This window comes from Panthera onca, chromosome B2 (genome assembly GCF_046562875.1).
Source record: "Panthera onca isolate mPanOnc1 chromosome B2, mPanOnc1 haplotype 2, whole genome shotgun sequence".
NCBI classification, from domain to species: Eukaryota; Metazoa; Chordata; class Mammalia; order Carnivora; family Felidae; genus Panthera; species Panthera onca.
Window position 1 is genome coordinate 63,119,107 of NC_138343.1, and position 20,080 is coordinate 63,139,186.

The 20,080-nt window shown below is 38.7% G+C and overlaps 1 protein-coding gene and 1 long non-coding RNA gene across 4 annotated transcripts in view; one reads left to right on the forward strand and one right to left on the reverse strand.

The window, feature by feature from the left end:
- Positions 1 to 20,080, forward strand: part of COL19A1 (collagen type XIX alpha 1 chain) — a 346,955-nt gene that overhangs the window by 299,984 nt on the left and 26,891 nt on the right. For both annotated transcript variants that reach the window (XM_060615861.3, XM_060615862.3), the window contains exons 39-48: positions 422 to 472; positions 558 to 602; positions 1,039 to 1,065; positions 4,258 to 4,311; positions 8,642 to 8,686; positions 11,886 to 11,930; positions 12,018 to 12,080; positions 16,344 to 16,379; positions 16,516 to 16,560; positions 19,359 to 19,529. In XM_060615861.3, the coding sequence (XP_060471844.2) occupies positions 422 to 472; positions 558 to 602; positions 1,039 to 1,065; positions 4,258 to 4,311; positions 8,642 to 8,686; positions 11,886 to 11,930; positions 12,018 to 12,080; positions 16,344 to 16,379; positions 16,516 to 16,560; positions 19,359 to 19,529 (582 nt within the window). The remainder of the gene's footprint in view (positions 1 to 421; positions 473 to 557; positions 603 to 1,038; positions 1,066 to 4,257; positions 4,312 to 8,641; positions 8,687 to 11,885; positions 11,931 to 12,017; positions 12,081 to 16,343; positions 16,380 to 16,515; positions 16,561 to 19,358; positions 19,530 to 20,080) is intronic.
- LOC132667256 (uncharacterized) overlaps positions 1,548 to 20,080 on the reverse strand; it is a 28,115-nt gene continuing 9,582 nt past the window's right edge. Inside the window, exons 2-8 of one of the 2 annotated variants that reach the window (XR_009605059.2) lie at positions 15,522 to 15,713; positions 14,804 to 14,929; positions 5,166 to 5,230; positions 3,692 to 3,805; positions 3,337 to 3,387; positions 2,720 to 2,875; positions 1,548 to 1,825 (exon numbers count right to left, since the gene is read on the reverse strand). This is a non-coding gene — a long non-coding RNA (uncharacterized LOC132667256). The remainder of the gene's footprint in view (positions 1,826 to 2,719; positions 2,876 to 3,336; positions 3,388 to 3,691; positions 3,806 to 5,165; positions 5,231 to 14,803; positions 14,930 to 15,521; positions 15,714 to 20,080) is intronic. The other variant, XR_009605060.2, reaches the window with a different exon arrangement.

Here is a 20,080-nt window from a genome sequence, read left to right on the forward strand (position 1 = left end):
CCAAATTGCTCCCTGTTGACATCTTCATCAGCACTACCGTGTTATAGCCTGCAGGTCACCGGGCTGTAAACAGTGAGCATAAATTGGCAATTCAGAAACTGAATTTTAATGAGCAAATAGTATTTTCCTCTGAATGCATTAGCGTCTTATCTGTCAGACCCGAACATTAATCACACCCTCACTGAAAGTCTCTCTGTGCTCCAGGTATAGCTCACATTCCTTTCCATTCCCCACACACCGCCCCCCACCACACACACACATTTTCTTTTGAAAAGCCAACAATAGAAACTTGGTTTTATTATACTTGTAGCATTAAACTCCCTTTCTAAAGTAAAATCAGAGAAATATCTTTTGGTAAAAAGATAAAAGATAGACTATTAAGTTAAAAAAGAATAATTCTTTATCTCATCGCTTTCCTAAGGGTGTACCATTCAATGAAGGAAATGGAATGAGCAGTTTATATAAAATCCAGGTATTTACTTTTGTAATTATGTAAAATTATTTTCCAGTGATGAGTTGCTGTAAATTGTTCTCACCGTGTTCTTTCTTTTTTGAAGGGAGGTGTGAATGTTCCCAGTTTTCCAGGCCCCCCTGGCCCCCCTGTGAGTACAGCTGTTCATTACCAAGTATGCTTTAGCTGAACAACCACAATAAGTAAACGAACAACTCCTAAGTTCACTGAAAAAAATACATGTTACAAATATAACCAAAATCTTATGCAGTAGGAAATAAATGATAACCAATTATAATAAATAGAGCAAACATACACAGCCTAAATCACGAAAAACAGCATTCCGCATGGTGGTGTCACTTTCTGGATTGTACATCTAAGGACAAAATCAGTGTCCAAGCAGTCACGCTCATGGGGGTTCCATCAGGTTGTGTTTCTTCATCTTACTCTTCAAATCCAAACCGTAGCAAAATAAAACCTACAGATATTTCCTGTGTATAAAACAAATTGTATTAAAATGCTCTACATTCTATAATTTTGCTTTTCCATCATTATTTTCAAAGTGACTTCCCATGTTTTTCTTGTAGGGCCCAAAAGGAGACCCTGGTCCAGTGGTATGTATGTTCCCATGCTTTGTGTCATTTAGAAAATAAGTCTTTATTAAAGTTTGAACAAAGAGCATCCGAAAAAGATGGCCTGTCTTCTCAGATGTTCATCAGTTAACATGTTGGAAGCAGGAGGCAGGAAACCAAGGAAATACCAGCAATGTGTTCATTTTTAAGATGCTTTGGTCTTGATGCCACTGCCTTTGGCATTTGTCTCTTTTATTAGGATACTTTCAGAATCGCCCTGTGATGGAGGAAGGCACGAATGCAGTTCCTAATAAATGGAGCACTTTTTTCTGCTAGCATTACTTTGATGGTTAACTCAGTGTTAGGTAGATTGTGGAAGAGAAATACTTACTGGAAAGGAATTCCTTAATATGTACCCAGCCTGTCCCTACCCCTCCCCCCAAAAAGAAAGGGACTGTGTGTTTGCTTTGAATGTCTTAGGCAGTTATTCTGTAGGAAATGTGGTATGCTGTCATAAACCTGCTTATTAGGTGTATCAGGAGGTTAACACTCAGCATGGGAAGAAGAGATCATGTCCCCAGCTACCCAGAGGGTAACAGTTGTTCTCAAGCATCCTTCTCAGCCATGGAGCATCATTCTGAAGGTTCTGCCAAATTTATTAGATTACCTTTATTCCTTGGTAGTTTTTCCTGTCATGTTCTTCTCAAACATATGTCCTTGAATATGTTCTCTCATATTGCACTTGTGTTAACATTTTAACCTTGATTTATACAGTATGCCTGAAAGTCAGATATGCCTGAAACTGAAATAAAGTTTTCAAATTATTTTCCATTGTCATGTGAAAAAAATTAAGTCCCTTTCATTACAATACAGTTTAGTAAAACTAGATGAGTAAATTTTAAAGACCACAAGAAGCATACAAGGTAATCTTTGCATATCTAAATATATTTTCAAAGGACATGCATTAAAGCATATATATTTTGTTATTGGCCAATATATATTAAGAGCCAGTTTTACCTCTGAAAGCATAATTTCAATTTAGATAGTACCAGTTTCTGAACCCCAATAATGTAATTTAGAAGTTTCCTTTGTTTTCTTTTTCATGTAGCCCCCCTTTTATCTGTTAACAATTTTTATGCTTTCACCAATCATATCCTCCACTCTAACTTCAAATTTCTTTTATCTTGTTGATAAAAGTTTCTTGCTGGTCTTTCCCTCTCATACTGACTCACAGCCCCTCTGAATCATGTAGAAGCACCTAGACTTCACACTGACTTTTCTGGAATATTCTTTCAAGTTTTTCATTAATAATTGCATATCAAGGTCATAACATATTTTTAAAAGTATTATAATAAAGAATAAGTTATAATTCACTTGGATTGGAAAACAGGTAGCAACAAAAATATACACAGATTTGAGCAGACTTTGAAGGAATTAAGCTTCAAATTTCTTAGCTACAACAAAAGATAAAGGATAAAAACTGACTGAAGGATGTTCCTTGCTTTTAGAGATGTGATTTAAGTGGGTGAATCAAAAAACAGAAATCTGGAATATAATGAAATAAACACTGTGTAAACCCTCAGGTTTATCTTACATATACCGTTGAAATGATTCTTTGGGCCCTCTGTCACCACCACCGTGCACCTCCCTTCATTTCACACCGGTTGTCCCCTACAGAAAAATAATACTTTCTTACCATAAAAATAAGCCAGGAATGGTAGAATTATAGGTCAGAGTAGAAAATGAAAAAGTCAATTGGCAGTTGGGGGCGGGGGGAGAGATTTACTCTTCGGCATCCTTCGTTTGCCATGACGGTAGATGTACACCACTGTTTCTAATCTTCTCAGTAAACCTTTATAGAAAAAAATTACCCTTAATTGAATTTATCTTCTGAGGTTCCCCGTTTAATTCCTTTGGTATTTAATTTATAAGCAGCTTCAATTAAATATTTAATTATTAACTACTTTCAAATAAATATTGATTGATTGGGTGACCACCTTCCTCTGTCCTAAGGACTGTTGAGAATGTAAACAAAGAGAATCAAAGAGCTCATTTCCTTTGTCAATAACCCAGGACCTCTTTTACAGAGCTTTATGCAGAATAGAATCTGAACATCTTTTTTTTTTTCGTCTGATTGACAGGTTACATATTAGTGGACCTTTAAAAAGATTTCTAAGGCATGAGAAGTATCAAGTCATCTGCCTATTCATTAAGTATTCTGTAATAAGGACAGTATCATAAATAATAATGGAAGTTGGAGCCTTTGTCATATTTTGAAGCAGAGTAGAATTATGCATGCAAAAATATACTTACAGAGAATGAAAGCTCCTTTTCTATGTGATTATGTTGAAAGCATCCAGTGTCCTAAGAAAATATTTGCAGTTAACATTAATTCATTAACAAGGATGTATCAAACAACTACCTACTTTATCTCTCTTAATTTAAAAGCCTTAATGTTTATTTGCTCAAAGTTAGCAGTGTCCTTCACCTAACTTCTTTTTTTTTTTCAATACATGAAACTTATTGTCAAATTGGTTTCCATACAACACCCAGTGCTCATCCCAAAAGTAACTTTTCTAAATATATTCCTTGAGAACCTGCAGTCTCCAGTTGACCTGGGACCATCCACTAGAATATGTAAAAGATTTGTTTTAATGGAAATGCTTACCTATCTTCTCCCAGTGACCCATGAGCTTGAGCTATAACTTTTAGAATCACCGGAGATGCTGCTTCTGGGCCATCCTCTGAAACATTCACAATTCATGTCCTGCTGTGGAGAATACTGAAGGATGGTCAACTTTACTATCAGACCTTCATCTTCCTCTGCTCTTAAGGAGTTTAGCCATATTCTCTGGTCATCTAGCATCCCTGGGTACCTCACAAATAGGCAAACTTCATTAAAGCCTGGCCTTTCCTTTAATTCTTATTGAAATTGGCATTATCACTGACTAGAGGGATTCGTTCTAATTAGATTCTTAATCAGAATAAAAATAATGAATCAGAAATTATATTCATACTTCTCCAGAGACTAGCTTAATCCTCAAACTGTTGACAAACACCAAATGCAAGAATGCAGATGTTTGAAAATAGAGCATACAGATTACTTGCTAAATTGCTAATCCGTGTTTGAGGGGATACTTTTTTGGCAAACAAAAAAATCTTTGTGTTTGAAACCAATGCTTAAAAAACTTTATTGGTCATTGTTTCTGAATTTCCTATGTTCATATTTAACAGGGAGAACCTGGTGCAATGGGGTTGCCAGGACTAGAAGGATTTCCAGGTATAAAGGTAAGTACAGGGGTTAAAAATGTCACAGATTCAGCATTCAAAAATGTTTATTGAGCACCTCCTGTTGGACCAGGAACTGTTTTAGGTTTAGATACCTAAGAATACAAAACAGACAAAAATCTCTGCCTTCGAGGAACTTACTTTTTAGGAAGGGGATACAGAAACTAAAATAAACATAAATAAATAATAAATGTTGGTAAGTACTGTGGAAAGAAGGAGAAAGTAGAACCGGTTAAGGGGGCTCAGGTGTGCTAAAGGAGAGGGGTCTATAAATAGGAGTCTGAGAAAGCAAGACCTGAGCAAAGACTTGAAAGCATGAGGGAGAGACAGCCAAGTCCCCTCAACCCTGAAAGAAGAATCCAGTGTATAGCATGGTGATGATAGGTAGTAATACTTTACCATCTACTTGAAATTTGCTAAGTGTTCTTACCACTACGTGAGGTGATAGAGATGTTAACTAGCTTAATTTTGGTGAATATTTTACAGTGTATGAATATATCAAATCATTAAGCTGCATACCATAAATGTATACAATTTTGTGAAACAGTAAATAGCAGGTCTAAATGCCCTGAGACGTGAGCATTGCTGCTACACCAAAGGAGACCAGGGGAATGAGGGAAAGAGAGAGTGGTAGATGAGGTCAGAGAGGTAGGGGTAGAAGTAAGGTGTAGCCCAGCCATGTGGTCACACAAGGCAATACTACTCAAAATGTAGCCAGAGACGACCAGTGCCAGTCTGCAAATTCTGTTATAGATCCTGTGGCAAGGTAAGTATAGATTGAGAATAAGTATTTAAAAACTTGTCTAGCAATTTAACTTTGCTGTGATATTCAAACATGTTATCAGTAAACTCACCTTGGTTCAAGATGTATTAGAACATAGAGGCACCTGGGTGGCTCAGTCAGTTCAGGGTGATAGGCCTGCAGGTGGAAAGCGAGAGTGGAAGCAAGCAAGCCTATTAGAAGACTATTCCCATAGTACAGGTTGGCTCAGATCAAAGTAGAAATGGTGGAGATAGTGAGGAGTGGCTAGAATCTGGATATACTGGGAAGGTAGAACCAAATAAGAGGAGTCAAGGACGACTCCCAAGTTTTTTGACCTGAGAAACTGGCATGATGGGGAAGTCATCACCTGAAATGAGGAATAGGCAGAGGCTGTGTAGACAGGGTGAGGATGATCAGTATAATTTTGGACATGAGGTCAAATTTGGCAGTATCTACTAGAGAGAAAAATAGAAGTAGTGAGTAGGCAACACAATATGAAGGCATGGAGTTTGAAAAAGGAGTCAGTGGAGCATGCTGGGATATCTATATGCTTGGAACAACCAAGTTTAAAACCAGAAGACTTGATAAGATCACCAGGGGAATGACAGTAGATTTCATAAAAGAGGAAAGGACCAAGGATGAGCCCTGAGGCCTCCAACATAAAGGGATCAGGAAGAAAAGGAAGAATGACCAAGGGAAACTGAGATGAAATGACCAGGAGGTAGGAGGAAAACTAGGTGTCCTGAAAGCCAAGCGAAGATAATGTATCAAGGTAAAGGGAGTGATCACTTGTCTCAAACACTGCAAATAGGTCAAGTATGATGGGGATGGGGTCAAGTAGGATGGCCAAGTATTAACCATTGGATTTATCAATATAGAGGTTTAGCAATAATAATTATTACTTCATTATTTTGGTAGGAGCAACTGTTGGATGTGAATAGATTTAAGAGAGAATAAGAAAAAAGAATTAGAGAAAGCAAATACAGTATAAACAATGATCAAGGAGTTTTGCTGTAAAGGAAAGCAAAGAAATGGGCTGGGGGCTGCTGGGGGAAGTAGGGTAAGGTTTTATAAAATGGATTTTAGGAATGGACCATAGAAATATCATAATAGTCATATGCTAAAGGAATAATCCAGTAGAAAGGGTCAGGGGAGTGATGATATAGGAGGAGAGGGGAGAATTTCTGGAATGACATTCTCAAATAGCTAAAATAAAATGGGAACTAATATATAAATAGAAGGTTTGGCTTCAGAGAGGAAATGAATAGTTGATCTATGGTAACAGGTGGAAAAAAGAGTATAGGGATATAGATGCTGATACGTTGCAAGAAGAATTGGTTGGGGTCTGTAGAGTTCTTTTCTGATTGATTAAATTTTCTAAGAGATGGAGGAAAAAGTTCATCATCTGAGAGTGAATTTGAGTGAGAAGAGGTTGGAGATTTAAGGAGAGGGTCTTCTAAGAGAAAAGGAGAGTCCAGGGACCATAGAGTATGATGAGTCGGCAGCCCTAGGCCCTCCACCCTCCCGACTGAGGTTCATGGTCATAAACTGAAGAGAGACTAGTCAGGGAGATCTCGTCCAGCATGTACACTAGGGTAAAGACATAGATTTAAACAAGTTTCCGGTTTTGACAGGTGAGTACTAGAAGCAAGAATGGGGCAAGAGAGTCAGTCGTGTACAAAGGGAGTGATTATAGCAAGTGACCATAGAATTTAAACTAAATAAATAAGAGAGAGAGGCCATCTAGTGAGTTGATGGATAATGAAAAATCTGTTCAATGGATTCGCAGTCTTGGTGGCATCAAAAGTTTGGGAGTCCAAGGTACTCAAGAGAGTAGTTAAAACTATGGTGGTCCAATATCATAATTTATGAAATTGACATTATGGAGGGGTTACAGTTATTCTTACTGACAAAGTCTCAAATACAACAATGGAAATAAGAGGCAAGATGGTTAGAGGAGTGGTTCAAAGAACTGCTAGACCTCACTGTTGGGAGAACCATATTATCCAAGAGAAGGCCCCTTAATGTTAACCTTTTCAGATATACAAAAGTTTCCATTGAATGAAAAATTCCAATTTATTCATTTCATGGGTAAAAATCCCATTGCTTAAAAGGAGAAGAGTGAATCTGACAAGAATTACCTGTTCATACTGTTTACCTACTATTCTATTAGTTCTTTTTCTATTTGACTATAGCTATGCTTTATATATTAAAGATATTACTTCTATCTCTTATGTTAGGGTTTATATCCTAGTCAATCTGGCCTTTCATTTTCATGTTTAATCTCATTGTATACGTAAATATAACTTTTATGTAGTCAAATAGCAAATGATTTTCCTTTGTGGTTTCTTGTTTTGCTTGTATGCATTGAGTTCCTTTTATTTTTATTCTCAACCAAAATCAGGTAGTCACTTAGCATTTTCTTCTAGTTTTCTTGTACTTCATATTATTTTATTATTTACTTAATCTATATGGGATTTATATGGAGTATAACAAAAGGAGAGGAATTAAACTTTTTTCGAGGAAACTATTCAATTATTAGCACTATTTGTTGAATAATACATCTCCTTTACTAAAATCCTATTATGGATGTTGGTCTATTTCTGAGGTTATGTAACATTTTTATATCGCATTGATATACTGCTTAATCTTATGCCAATATTCCATTATTTTAATTGTTAAAGCTTTATTATATGTTTAAATATTGGTATTGCTAATCTCCTTATTGTTCTTCTTTTAATTTTTTTCTTTTTTCTTCTCATTTATTCATTATCCCAAGTGAACTTTAATATCATCTGATCTAGCTGCAATTTCATAAGAATTGCATTAAATTTATAAATTAGTTTGGGTAGCAATGACACCTTTACAACATTGTCTTGCCCTCCAAGAACAAAACATATCTCTCCATTTAATCAAGTCTTCTTTTATGTCCCCGAGTGAAGTTATGAAGTTTTTTAATGTAGGTTCTGCTCAACAAAAATTGCCATTTTATTATCCCATATATAATCATTAGTACTTTTAGCATCGTCAGCTTTATCTGAAATACCACATTGCCTTTGGAAAAAGAGCTGAGTCACTCCACTGTTCAGAGCAATTCAGGAGATCTTCTAATGGCCTAATGAGAGAACTACAAAATTTCTTGTTCTAAATATTTTTATTCTAACCCTACATCCAATAAGGCAGGTTTTGGGAAAACTTTTTAGAAGACATTCAATGTGCTCTCTGTTTTAAATATTGATAATGGATTACTTTTGAATATGTGGAATAAAAATACTGTCTTGACTAATTTTAGCTGTATGTGTGGAGTCCTATTAAAAATAAGTAATAGAAATAACCTAAATGCTTATTTTCATTAAGATTCTTATTTGCTTTAGTTTTATGGAGGGGAACAAGTTTTAACAAATTCAGTTAGCTGCTCATTTTATTTTCCCATCTGATGATATTGATAATGCTTATCAATACCAAAAAAAAGCTTTACCAAATCCAAATGATTATTTGAGCACTAATTTTATAGGTAAAGATTCTATCGATATCATTATAAGTAGCAATTTTTTTTAATCCCAACAGGGAGATCGGGGCCCAGCAGGTCCCCCAGGAATAGCCGGAATATCGGTGAGTCCAGAGTATCTCATGTTATTTTCACAGGGAAGAAGTTCCATCTCCACAGCAAATTTATGGCTAGGGAGCAAAACGGCTGAGGAGCACATGGTACCTCCTACCTAATCTCCTACTGATCTCCTACCTAATCATGATATCTCCTGCCTAATCTCCATTAGGTTCTGGAAACATCCAGTTAAAAAAATAAAACCCCATTCATCCCTGTCCATCCTCAAGAATGCTCCTTTCTTTTTTACATTTTTCTTATTTTTTATCTTTTTCTTTTTCCTTCCCAACTCATGTAAACGGTGGGGAAGGTAATGCCCAGTTACTGGTGCCAATATGTTAGTACACAAAACCAAATTTGGGGAGCTTGTTTTGTTTCTGTGTTCTTGTCTCATTTAAGGTTTCTTGGCCCTGAAAAGGCAAAGTTCTTGTGCTCAGGCATGTACTTCAAGTTCTTGGTATTAAGCTACAATCTGCTTGAGTTTTCCCTGGGCCTGGTGTTATTAACAGATCTTTACTGCTGCTAATGTTTCCTCGTAAACTAGCCCTTCCAGCCTCTCAATCATTTTTGTTGCTCTCTGGTGTCAAATGTTTTAATCTCATCAAGGTCTTTTCAAATGAATAGGAAGTACTCCAGGAAAGGTTGAAAGCATTTCTCTGAGCCCTAGGGATCGCTCTGATCTTCATTCATGATGCTCTAATTAAAATTTTGTGGCCATGCTTTATGAATAAGAGCCCACTTACCGTTGCTCAGTGCCCCTGCAGGGTAGGCCCAGGGAAGGAAAGTCAATGGAAACTATGTACTTGAGTCATAAGAACACAGAAAAGAAAGGGCCTTACCATCCCCACTTACAACCACTCATAGACACCTACTAAGAACAAACACCACCCAGAACATCCATCACTACCCGCTGGCGCTCACCACCACCCACCACCTCTGTCCTTTAAAAGGCCAGTGGCCACTCTGTTTTACTCTATTTAGTGGTTAAGTCTAATAACAAAAACTTAAAACCCATTCATACTCTGCAGAAAATCATCCTTTATAGAGGAGGAATCCCCTTATTTAGCTATTCTAGATCAAAGTAAATATTCGTTAGTATGATTGAAAAGTAACATGAAAATATTTTCTTTAGCAAGCATGTCAGGATTTTTTATACAAGAAAGTATTGTTCCTAAAAGTAGATTCACACTTAATCCCATTCCTTCTCCTGTCCCCTGATCATGACTATTCCTAGCAACATATTTGGAATTCTGTTTCCAGAATTGCCCTGAGCCCCCTACAACCTGCCCCGCTTATATTCATACCCTGTTTTTGTTTACACGTGGTATCATGAAGCTTAGTTCCCACTACATTCACCCAGGTATGACTAAAAGTTACTTCTGGCTATGACCCTAAATTACATATGTATATAAGGGAAAAAATATTGGCAACCAATGAAAGTATTGAAAAAGTGAGTGACAGGCTCAAAAGGCAATCCAAATGAAGACCTCCAAAGATATTTTTGAAGGATACAGCATGATTGAAATAAGGGGCTTGGATGTCTAAAGATCCTATACATTTACTTAGAATGCAGTTTTCTTATCTCATAATTAAGAGGATTAACTGACAATTACAGAAATAAAGAAGCCATAGAGATTTACTCATTGCATGTATACAACTGTATAATTAAAAATGCAACTTAATTTTTTTTATAGTGGATCTTACTATGATTCAAGAAATAAAATAGTCAAAAGATTCTGGAGATAGTGGTGATGGTTACACAACAGTATGGATGTACTGAATTGTACACTTAAAAGTGATTAAGCTGGTAAATTTTATGTTATGTACATTTTACTACAACAAAACAGATTTAAGGGGATTATTCATGTTGCAGCAGAGATGAAACCTGCCTACTCAGACTCATTATGATCACTCTGCTGAGTACCAAGGAGACCCAATCCTGCTCTTCCTAAGAAGAGATCAGTCTATCCCTTTCTAGTATATTCAAGTTCATCCAGAGATTTCTCCTGGGCTTCTTTCTCCTGCTTCTTCCCAGGATGACATGTGGGTGTAGAGTAGGAAGTGTCTGTCAGTGCCGGCAGTGGGGGAAAGCCTCCACACAGCGTGCTCTCCCCCAGGTCCTCTGAGCTCCACCTGACCTTTGGGGTTGCTGCTGCCTGCTATCAAGTTCCTAATCCCTTTGTATCAGATCTCAAGGCCCAAGCACTCTACCCCTTGTGTTCTATGCCAAGACCATGCTGGACATTAGCCTTCTCAAGCTGTAGCACATCCCCAATTCCCGCCCATGGGAGCTTCAGGAGTTCCCCAGAGCCTATGGAACCAGGGATGCTCTGTCAGGCCTTGTGTCTGCCTAGCTTCTACCACTCAGCCATATCTGTGCCTGTGAGGGGGGCTCCTCCCAGAGTTCTAAACAGCAAGAGGGGAAAAGGGCCCTCCCTCTTTCAGATTCTCTACTGGGGAACCTACTAGTGTTTCTGCAGCCTCAGCCACATACCTACATCCCTTCGTTATTTATTTTTCTATCCATGTTAGGTCTAAGGGATAGGAGGTGGTTCCCTCTCAAAGCCAACATCTTTAAGTTTGGTCTGGGCACTTGGGTACTTCTCACTTCTAGTCTCTGCTGGACCATCTTCTTCCCTTTTTCCTCCCAGTGGTCTCCCTACCTAATGTTTCTCAATCGTTAGTCCTCAAAGCCATGTGTGTTAGAACAAATCAGTCTTGTCCTTTCCCTTTCAACCAAACATGGCTTTTCAAGCTGAACATGTGGTTTTTTTCAGGCTAGCCTACTATGAACTTAAAAATCCTCTTATAAAATGCAAAATCTAGGAAAGATTTCTTTGACTCTCTGTGCCCTCCCAATCACCAAAGAAGAGCTGCTAGTCAATTAGGCACAAGATGGATTTTCACTAATGATGATACACTGGTTTAGTATTTTCAAAGATATTATCCTCCCCTCCTACCCCTCTGCCATCCACACATAGGTACATTAGAGAACTGCATTCTAGTCTGTACCTTGGAGCCTCCAGAGTCAAGTATATGTCCCCACAGACTCTGTCCCATTAGGAATGCCATTGTAGTATAAAGAGCCACAGCCCTGGCTGCACATTAAATTCACAGGTGGTGGGGGGGGGGGTGGCGAGCAGGGGGAGTACATGGCATCATGCAGTAATTTGGCTCCTAATGTTTCTCCTTGATTTGATTTCCCAGGGAAAACCTGGAGCTCCAGGGCCTCCCGGAGTTCCAGGGGAACCGGTGAGTTGCGAGCCACTTACTTAACTTACTTCATGTGGTTTTACAGTTTTTCTGAGCAATTAACATTTGTCTGTGACATGTCTATAGGGTGACAGAGGACCTGTTGGAGATATAGGTTTCCCTGGACCAGAAGGACCCTCAGGAAGGCCAGTAAGTACTTTTTACTATTTAAATTTTGCCATTTTGAGAACTATTCTAAGCACTGCCTCTTCGCCTATCTCCTCAGAAAATCTGACATTTGTAGTGTCTAAGGGAGTGTGACTCTCCCTTTTGGGGGTGTCCTAGCTCTCTCTGAAGTATCTTTATGTATTTAACGATGATGGGAAAAGTGAGGTTTTGTTTTGTTTTGTTTTGTCTTAAGTGTCAGGAAATTAGATTCATTATTTCTTAAGTCTGATGTTCTCAGAGTTAAAAAATAAAATGGCCTGTCACATCCTAAAATATAAAGAAACTGAAGGCTTGCAGATATAACTCCTGGGTGCTAAGTTAAAAATCAATGTAGAAGCTGTTTTCTCAGATACCTTTCTTTATCTGTGGACCTTGTTCTTATACTTTCATAAATCATGCTTCTAAATATAGCATCCTTTAGTGTCCTAAAAGAGCTCTTGGTTACTGATATATATTGATGTAACATTGTAATGATCCTTCTTACTAATTCAGCTCAATTAAACATACTTTCATCCAGTCTCTGCTGTTTGCTGAGGATGTACTGGGCCATGAGGGAGGGGGCATAAAGATGAATGACATCCATCCCACTCTCAAGTTTACTCTTTAGAGGTCACTGCTCCTTTTGCTTGTTTATTTGCCATGGTGTGTGTGGGGAGGGAGTGCTATTAGGAGAAGGTGGGTACTGAAGGTGAACAAGCAGCACAGAGTTCGTGAGGCTGGTTCAGACCTTCTGGGTCTGAGCGTTCCCTGGCCACTATCTCCACAGAGAAGGCAATATGAAAATACAGGAAGCATATGCAATTTAGAGTCAGGAAGATATGGGTTTGAATTGTGACTCAAAGGGTTTTGTGAATCACTTAAGTAACATGACATGTGGTAAGCATTTCCCGTGCCTGGCCCCAGGAGGCACTCAATAAATAGTTTCAAACCCTGCCTCCCCCTTCACCTCTTATTACCAACTCCCTATCCCAGCCCCTGACCATTCCCTAAATGCTTGCCCAGGGGATTATGCAAACAACAATTTGTTTATTCAACAGCTATTTCTTGAGGACCTACTAAAATGCTAGGCACTCATGGGTTTACATTCTAGTATATTTGTTTATTCAACAACTATTTCTTGAGCCCTTACTAAAGGCTAGCAACTCATGGGTTTACATTCTAGTATAGGAACACAGACAACACACAAATAAATACACATGCACACACAATTTCAGGTAGAAAAAGCCCTAAGCAGGGTGAAGCACTGGAGTAGCATTTAAATAGAGCAGTTGAAAAAGGTATGCCATTTAAGCAAAGACCTGCATTAAGTGAGAGATCAAACCTTGGAGTGGTTGTGGGAGACATTGTTTCAAGGAAGAGAAATGGCCATAGAGGAGTGAGGTTGGTGTGTTGAAAGAACAGCAAAAGGCATGAAGTCATGCACTAAGCTAAACAAGAATGGGAAAGATACCAAGAGAGAAGCAGGTGGTGTCCAGGCCATGAGGAACTTCTAACCCATGAATGGAGTTTGGATTTCATTTGAAGTATGATGGAAACCCATTGAAGCATTTGTAGTGGGGAAGGAAAATGACTGGAGTACATTTTAAAGTTATCACTCTGACTACTGTGTGAAGAGCAGACTGTAGGGAGCAGGATGGAAGAAAACAAGAGTCAGGAAGCATTGCCATAATCCCCATGGGAAATTATGATGGTGAGAACAGGGAGATGATGAGGAGTAAGGGAGTTTAGGAGGTATATTGAGGGGAGAGTCTGCAAACTCACTGATGGACCAGATGTGGAGTGTGAGGGAGAGACAAGTCAAAGCTGTGGTGTGGGGTCTCAGCAGCCATGTCACAGTGGTACTTTTGATGAAATGGAAAAGACTGGAAATGGGTGGGTTTGGGAGGGAAAACCAAGAATTCTCTGTTGTGGACACATTCAATTTAGAGCACTTGTAGACACCCAAGTGGAAATGTCGAGTAAAGGTAGATATATGCATCTTGAATTAATGGAGAGGTTAGACTGGAGAGATTCATCTGGGTATTTAAACCTGAGACTGGTTGAAATGGAGTGACTACAGATCAGAAGAGAAGAGAGTACTTCAAGTGTTAGGAAAAGAACCCAGCAAAAAGACTGAGAAGGTACAGCCAGTGAGATAGGAAGAAAACCAGGTGAATGAGGTTTCCTAGATGTCAAGGGAACTAAGTATTTTAAGACAGAGAAATGATAAACATATAGATCAGTAATGTGAGAGCTGGCAGTTCTCCCCTGGATTTAGAAATGTGGAGGTCCTCAGCAGGAGAGGTGACAGCATGCTAATATCTTGATTAAGAGTGATCCAGTTGAGAGGGGAAGTTTTGATGATACCATATGGGTGGAAATAACTTTGAGTAGAGGGAGAAGACTGGTATTCTACTCAGAAGTGGAAATTGGTCTTTACAAGGAACAGGGACAGTTCTTCTTTCTTAACAGGAGGAGGGAGGCAGGCAGAAGTTGGTGTATAAGTACATGTAGGTTAGTGGATCTTGTGGAGGGAAGGAAGGTGAGGTGGTTCTCTCCTATTTATTTTCTCAGTGGAAGAAGAGTCACGGTCATCAGTTGAGTGTGAGGGTGGTGATGCTAGAGATATGAAGACACAGGACAATCTGTGAGGGAGTACTTTGGGAGAGAAGGAAAGGGAGTCACATCAGGAAATACAGGATAGCCTGGTAATACAGAGGGCCTACCTGCAATCTGCCATCATACATTTCGATTGGAGCAAGTGGGCAAGGTTATGTGTTTTCTTCAACCAGTCAGCTGCTCCAATGTGGACATGTGTAGACACAAAGCTGGTTATACCCAGGGATGGAGTTCTTCCAGATAAGTGAGGTGAGGGAGGGAAAAGCAAATATGTACGGGTTATTCAAAAAAATCTCTGAAAGCAGTACTCGCCTAGGGAAAGTTAATAACACCTTTATATACAAAGGAGAACACACATGATAGTCTTTGATGAATTACAAGAGACAAAACAAAAACAAAAAAAGACCATAGGGTTATTTCTTTTCTTACACGGTTACCAAAAGCATGAATTACATTTTTACACTAGATTTATCTTCTTTTATTCAAGTGACACAGTTGTTGTCTTTTTCACATCCTCTCCTTAATCCACTTTATTTTTGTTGCTTCTGTTTCTGGATGTAATAAATTCTGTGAACCATACACTTCGGGTAACATGTTCTTGGTTAAAGTACTCTAGATAATTCCCAGAATGCCTCAGAAAGGTTGGAGACTTTGGTTGGGTTATCAGCTGTGACAGACTTTAGTGTAATTTACAACAGTGAAAACATATGGTTGTCTGCAGTTCTGTCCTCACAGAATTTATTCCAGCACAATAAAACTCCCCCAGGCTTTTCAGAGAAGCATGTCCATGCAATTGCCCGCTGGCTAAGAAATCATTTTCCTCACCTTGATCTCTCTCTTCAAACCAAATCTCAAAACACATCTGCTGTTGGACTCTAGGTATTTGATTTGACCCCAAGTGCTTTTCCTTCTTACATCTCCCAGCCAGTAGTTCTCTCAGTCTTCTACATCTCTGAGCAGGGGGCTTTATTTTCACCTCCAGAACTGCCTTGTAAAGTTCGGGAAACTTCCAGTTTACTAAGAAAAAGCCAATATTTAACACTCTGAAAAACCATGGTTACAGATTTCTTACTTTTCTTTCATATTCTCCAACTGAAAAATAACAAATCATTCTCTGGCTGACAGTTTATTTCATAGTAGGATCATGCTCTGGCCATGTTATGAAATTTCCCCAGCAGCAACTGAGACCATTTACTGAGAATGACTCTCTGTGCTGGAAAATTGTTAGAGGGTAACGATAAATGCTGCACACGAGCCACTCAACGCCATGGGACACCTTAGTTCTCAGAATGTACCTAATAGAATAAGTAAGGAAAATAACCCTGTGGACTATTTACAGCGAACTAGGCATTTTCTGTTATACCAAGTCCTTAGTTTTAAGGCCATTATTTTATCCTCACTTTATAAGTAAAAAAGATGATGCTTTTAAGGTTAAGTAAATTGCCTGAAGTAAATAGAACTTAGCAGTAACAGAGTCAGAATTTGAACTCATGGCTGTCTATCAACATTGTCTTCTGTTTCGCCATACCACCTCACCAAAATATCAGAAATATGGTGATTAAGTCCTTGAAGCTTTACCCTTTAATTGTGTTTAACTATGTCTATTAATGTAGAATTAGAAATATTGATCATCTTTTGTCTTTATAGGGAATAAATGGAAAAGATGGACTACCAGGTGCTCAGGTATGGAAAATACCACTTAAAAGAAGTGTTGTAATGTAAAACTTCATCCATAGTACCTGCCAGAATACTTGACTGAGCAGGCTGAGGAAAAATCTTGGCAAGAAGTGATTTTTTAGTGTTGACATTTGTTTTTCAGGGTATCATGGGTAAACCTGGAGATAGAGGCCCCAAAGGAGAACGCGTATGTATATTACTATTCTCATCATTATTTAAGCCTGTCTGCTGCAACTGTCTCATCATTTGAGTTACACAATATGTGTTCAGATTCCTACAAGTGCCCCAATATGAAAAGGCTAGGGCGTATGTGATCCAAGATCTCTTCGAGCCCTAATATAGGCCAATTAAAGGACGCAGAAGCAGGCCATATGGCAGGTACACCCACAAGGATGACCTTTATTCAGAACTAAGCCTAATCTGCTATTCCAGTTTGGAAAGCTTTTATCTTCCTGTGTCAGACACATATCCCTGCTATAACCATCACTCATTTTCTTTTTAACTAGACTAAGATTTCTCAGCCTTAGCACTGTTGATGTTTGGAGGCAAATAACTCTTTCTTGTAAGTGTCCATCCTGGGCATTGTAGGATGGTAAGCGGTCTCCCTGGCTTCTATCCACTAGACATAGTACTGCCACCTTCCCACCAATTGCTACAACCAAAATGTCTCCAGACATCACCAAATGCCTTCTGGGGACCAGAGTTGCCCTAGTTGAGAATGCCTGACCTCGTCGAACACTAAGTCAAATAAGGGGGGTGGTGTGAGGAGGTAGAGAGATGGGAAGCGGAACTAGTAGAGTTGGAGTCATCCCATTGCCAAGATTACTCAAGAATTTATTCACTGGAATTCCAGTGTGTGTACATGTGTGTTTGTGTACGGGTGTCTAAATTACCCATTTTTACTTATTATTACACACAATCCATGATAACTGAAGGACATATGAAAACAGAGATAATATAAAGGAAAAAAGTCAATCATATCCCACCACATGGAGATAAGCATTCTTGATCTTGGACAAGCACTATTTTGAACATATTTTTATCTCTTATACACAATATATACATATACCTAATGTATCAATACAAGTAATATATGTTTTCCCAAAAGTGTGTTCATACTGTTTTGTAAATGACTTTTTTTTACCTAACACCTGATAATATATAACGTCCATCTTTCCATGCCAGTAAATATACATGTAACTTTTAGTGAATGTGTGTTATTCCACTGTTTGTACATACATTATTTCACTTTCCCAGTCTCCTTTTCCTGAATATATAAGTTCTTGCCACTTTCCATAATAATAAACATCACTGCAATGAACATCTTTGTGCCTAAATTATAAAACAGTTTTAATATGTTGAAGACTGACTATTTTGCACATGATCAGAGTATTAATCAAAGTGTGTTAATGTATCTCTTACTTATTTATTTTTTAATTTTACTCATCTCAGGTATTTCCCCAAAATGTGAGTGAGTTGATATACTTGTATGCAGATAAGTTTTTGTAACTAAGACAGTAGCATTGAAATTAGGTCTGTCCACTTTTTCTTCTTTCTACATCTCTTTATTCCATGATCAGATAGTTTACTGTAATTGTTCATTTGTTTACATTATTTTTTAAATCAAGAGAAATGGAGTGTGGCCTTTGCACAGTAGTCACAAATAAAAGAATAACACAGTGAAATACAGGGCAGCCTCGATGTACTACTCCATCATATTTGGTGTGATCATCACCTCCTGGCATTGTGGAACTGAATATTGGAAATATCTGTAACTGAAACACGTGCTATGATACATATATACACCTCTCTCCCTCTTCTCCCCCCTTATCCTCTCATGCACAAACACATACAGTAGCAGACACCTTACTGGATAAAAGTCAGCATTAAATAAACTTCTTATCACAGTCGGGCACACCTAGTATTATCTTATACCTAATTTACTATGGCACTTTACTCAGTGAATTCTCTTATAGTTCATTTATGTTATTAAGTATATGATCTTAATCACCACCCCGAGCACCTGCTTTGAACCCTTTCAAAGGCTCTCCTTTTTCATCTTACGAGTTTTAGGACACAGCATGCACGCATGTGTGCATGCACATGCACGCAGACACACGTTGTAAAACACGAATAAAGAAACTAACACACAGAATCTAATAAAGATTCTAATATTAAAGGTAGAGAAGAAACACAGGAGAAAGTGAAGAAGAAGAAGAAGAAGAAGAAGAAGAAGAAGAAGAAGAAGAAGAAGAAGAAGGAAGAAGAAGAAGAAGAAGAAGAAGAAGAAGAAGAAGAAGAAGAAGAAGAAGGAAGGAGGAGGAGGAGGAGGAGGAGGAGGAGGAGGAGGAGAAGGAGAAAAGCACATGGGAGAGATTCTGTCCTGAAGTTTTACTTGTTGTAAAATCCTGATGATGAAATCCTCTTGGCCATCTTTTTTTATTATTGCCAAGGAGACCCAGGCCTGAAGTGACAGCTGCTGTTGACTTTCTTTTTTTGTTTTAATTTCTTTTAATCTTTATTTTTGAGAGAGAGACAGAGTGCAAGTGGGTCAGGAACAAAGAGAGAGGGAGACAAAGAATCTGAAGCAGCCTCCAGGCTCTGAGGTGTCAGCACAGATGACATGGGGCTCAAACTCATGAATCATGAGTTCATGACCTGAGCCGAAGTCGGATGCTCAAGCGACTGAACCACCCAGGCAACCCACCGCTGTTGACCTTCAAAAGTGTCATCATTCTAGATTGGCAACCAAGTGCAACTAACATTGTCGCTAACTTTTTATTGAGTACTTTCAATGTGCAAGCATTGTTCTAAGTACTTGACTTGACTCCATCACTCTGCACTTTATGGGAGAAGAAACTAGGGCTCTTGTCCAAGGGGGCTTAATTCACTTGCCCAAGGTCCCCCAGCTAGTAAGTGCCAGGATGAATCCAGGATCCTTGCTCTTAACCACAGTTAATGTGTTATTAACTTTTTCCTTAACAGGGTGATCAGGGAATTCCAGGAGACAGAGGCCCACAAGGTGAACAGGGAAAACCAGGCCTTCCAGGCATGAAGGGAGCCATAGGTCCCGTGGGGCCACCAGGAAACAAGGGCTCCACAGGATCCCCCGGGCACCAAGGCCCTCCCGGCAATCCAGGTGTCCCAGGTACTCCGGTGAGTAGTGCCAAGAGCTCCAGGAGCTCCTGGCTAGTATTGATCACGTATGCCTTTTACAATGAAAACATGCATAATCTGTTTATTTATTTATTTATTCATTTATGTATTTATTTAACTATTTTTTTAATTTTTTTTTTAATTCAAGTTAGTTAACATATAGTGTAGAATTGGTTTCAGGAGTAGAACCCAGTGATTCAACTCTTAACATATAACACCCAGTGCTCGTCGCAAGTGCCCTCCTTAATGCCCATCACCCATATAGCCCATCCACCCATTCTGGAGGGTTGCCTCCAGCAATCCTCAGTTTGTTCTCTGTATTTAAGGGTCTCTTATGGTTTGCCTCCCTCTCTGTTTTTATCTTATTTTCCTTGTAAAAGAAATAAAATTAATCTAAACTTGCCTCCACAAGGGTAGCAATAGCTGTCATTTATTTCAGGTTATGTACCAGATCCTCCACTAAGTACTTACTATACATTAACTTAGTAGATCCTCACAGCTAGGAAGATTGGTGCCCTGTCTGTCCCACTTTTACAAATGCAAAAACTGAG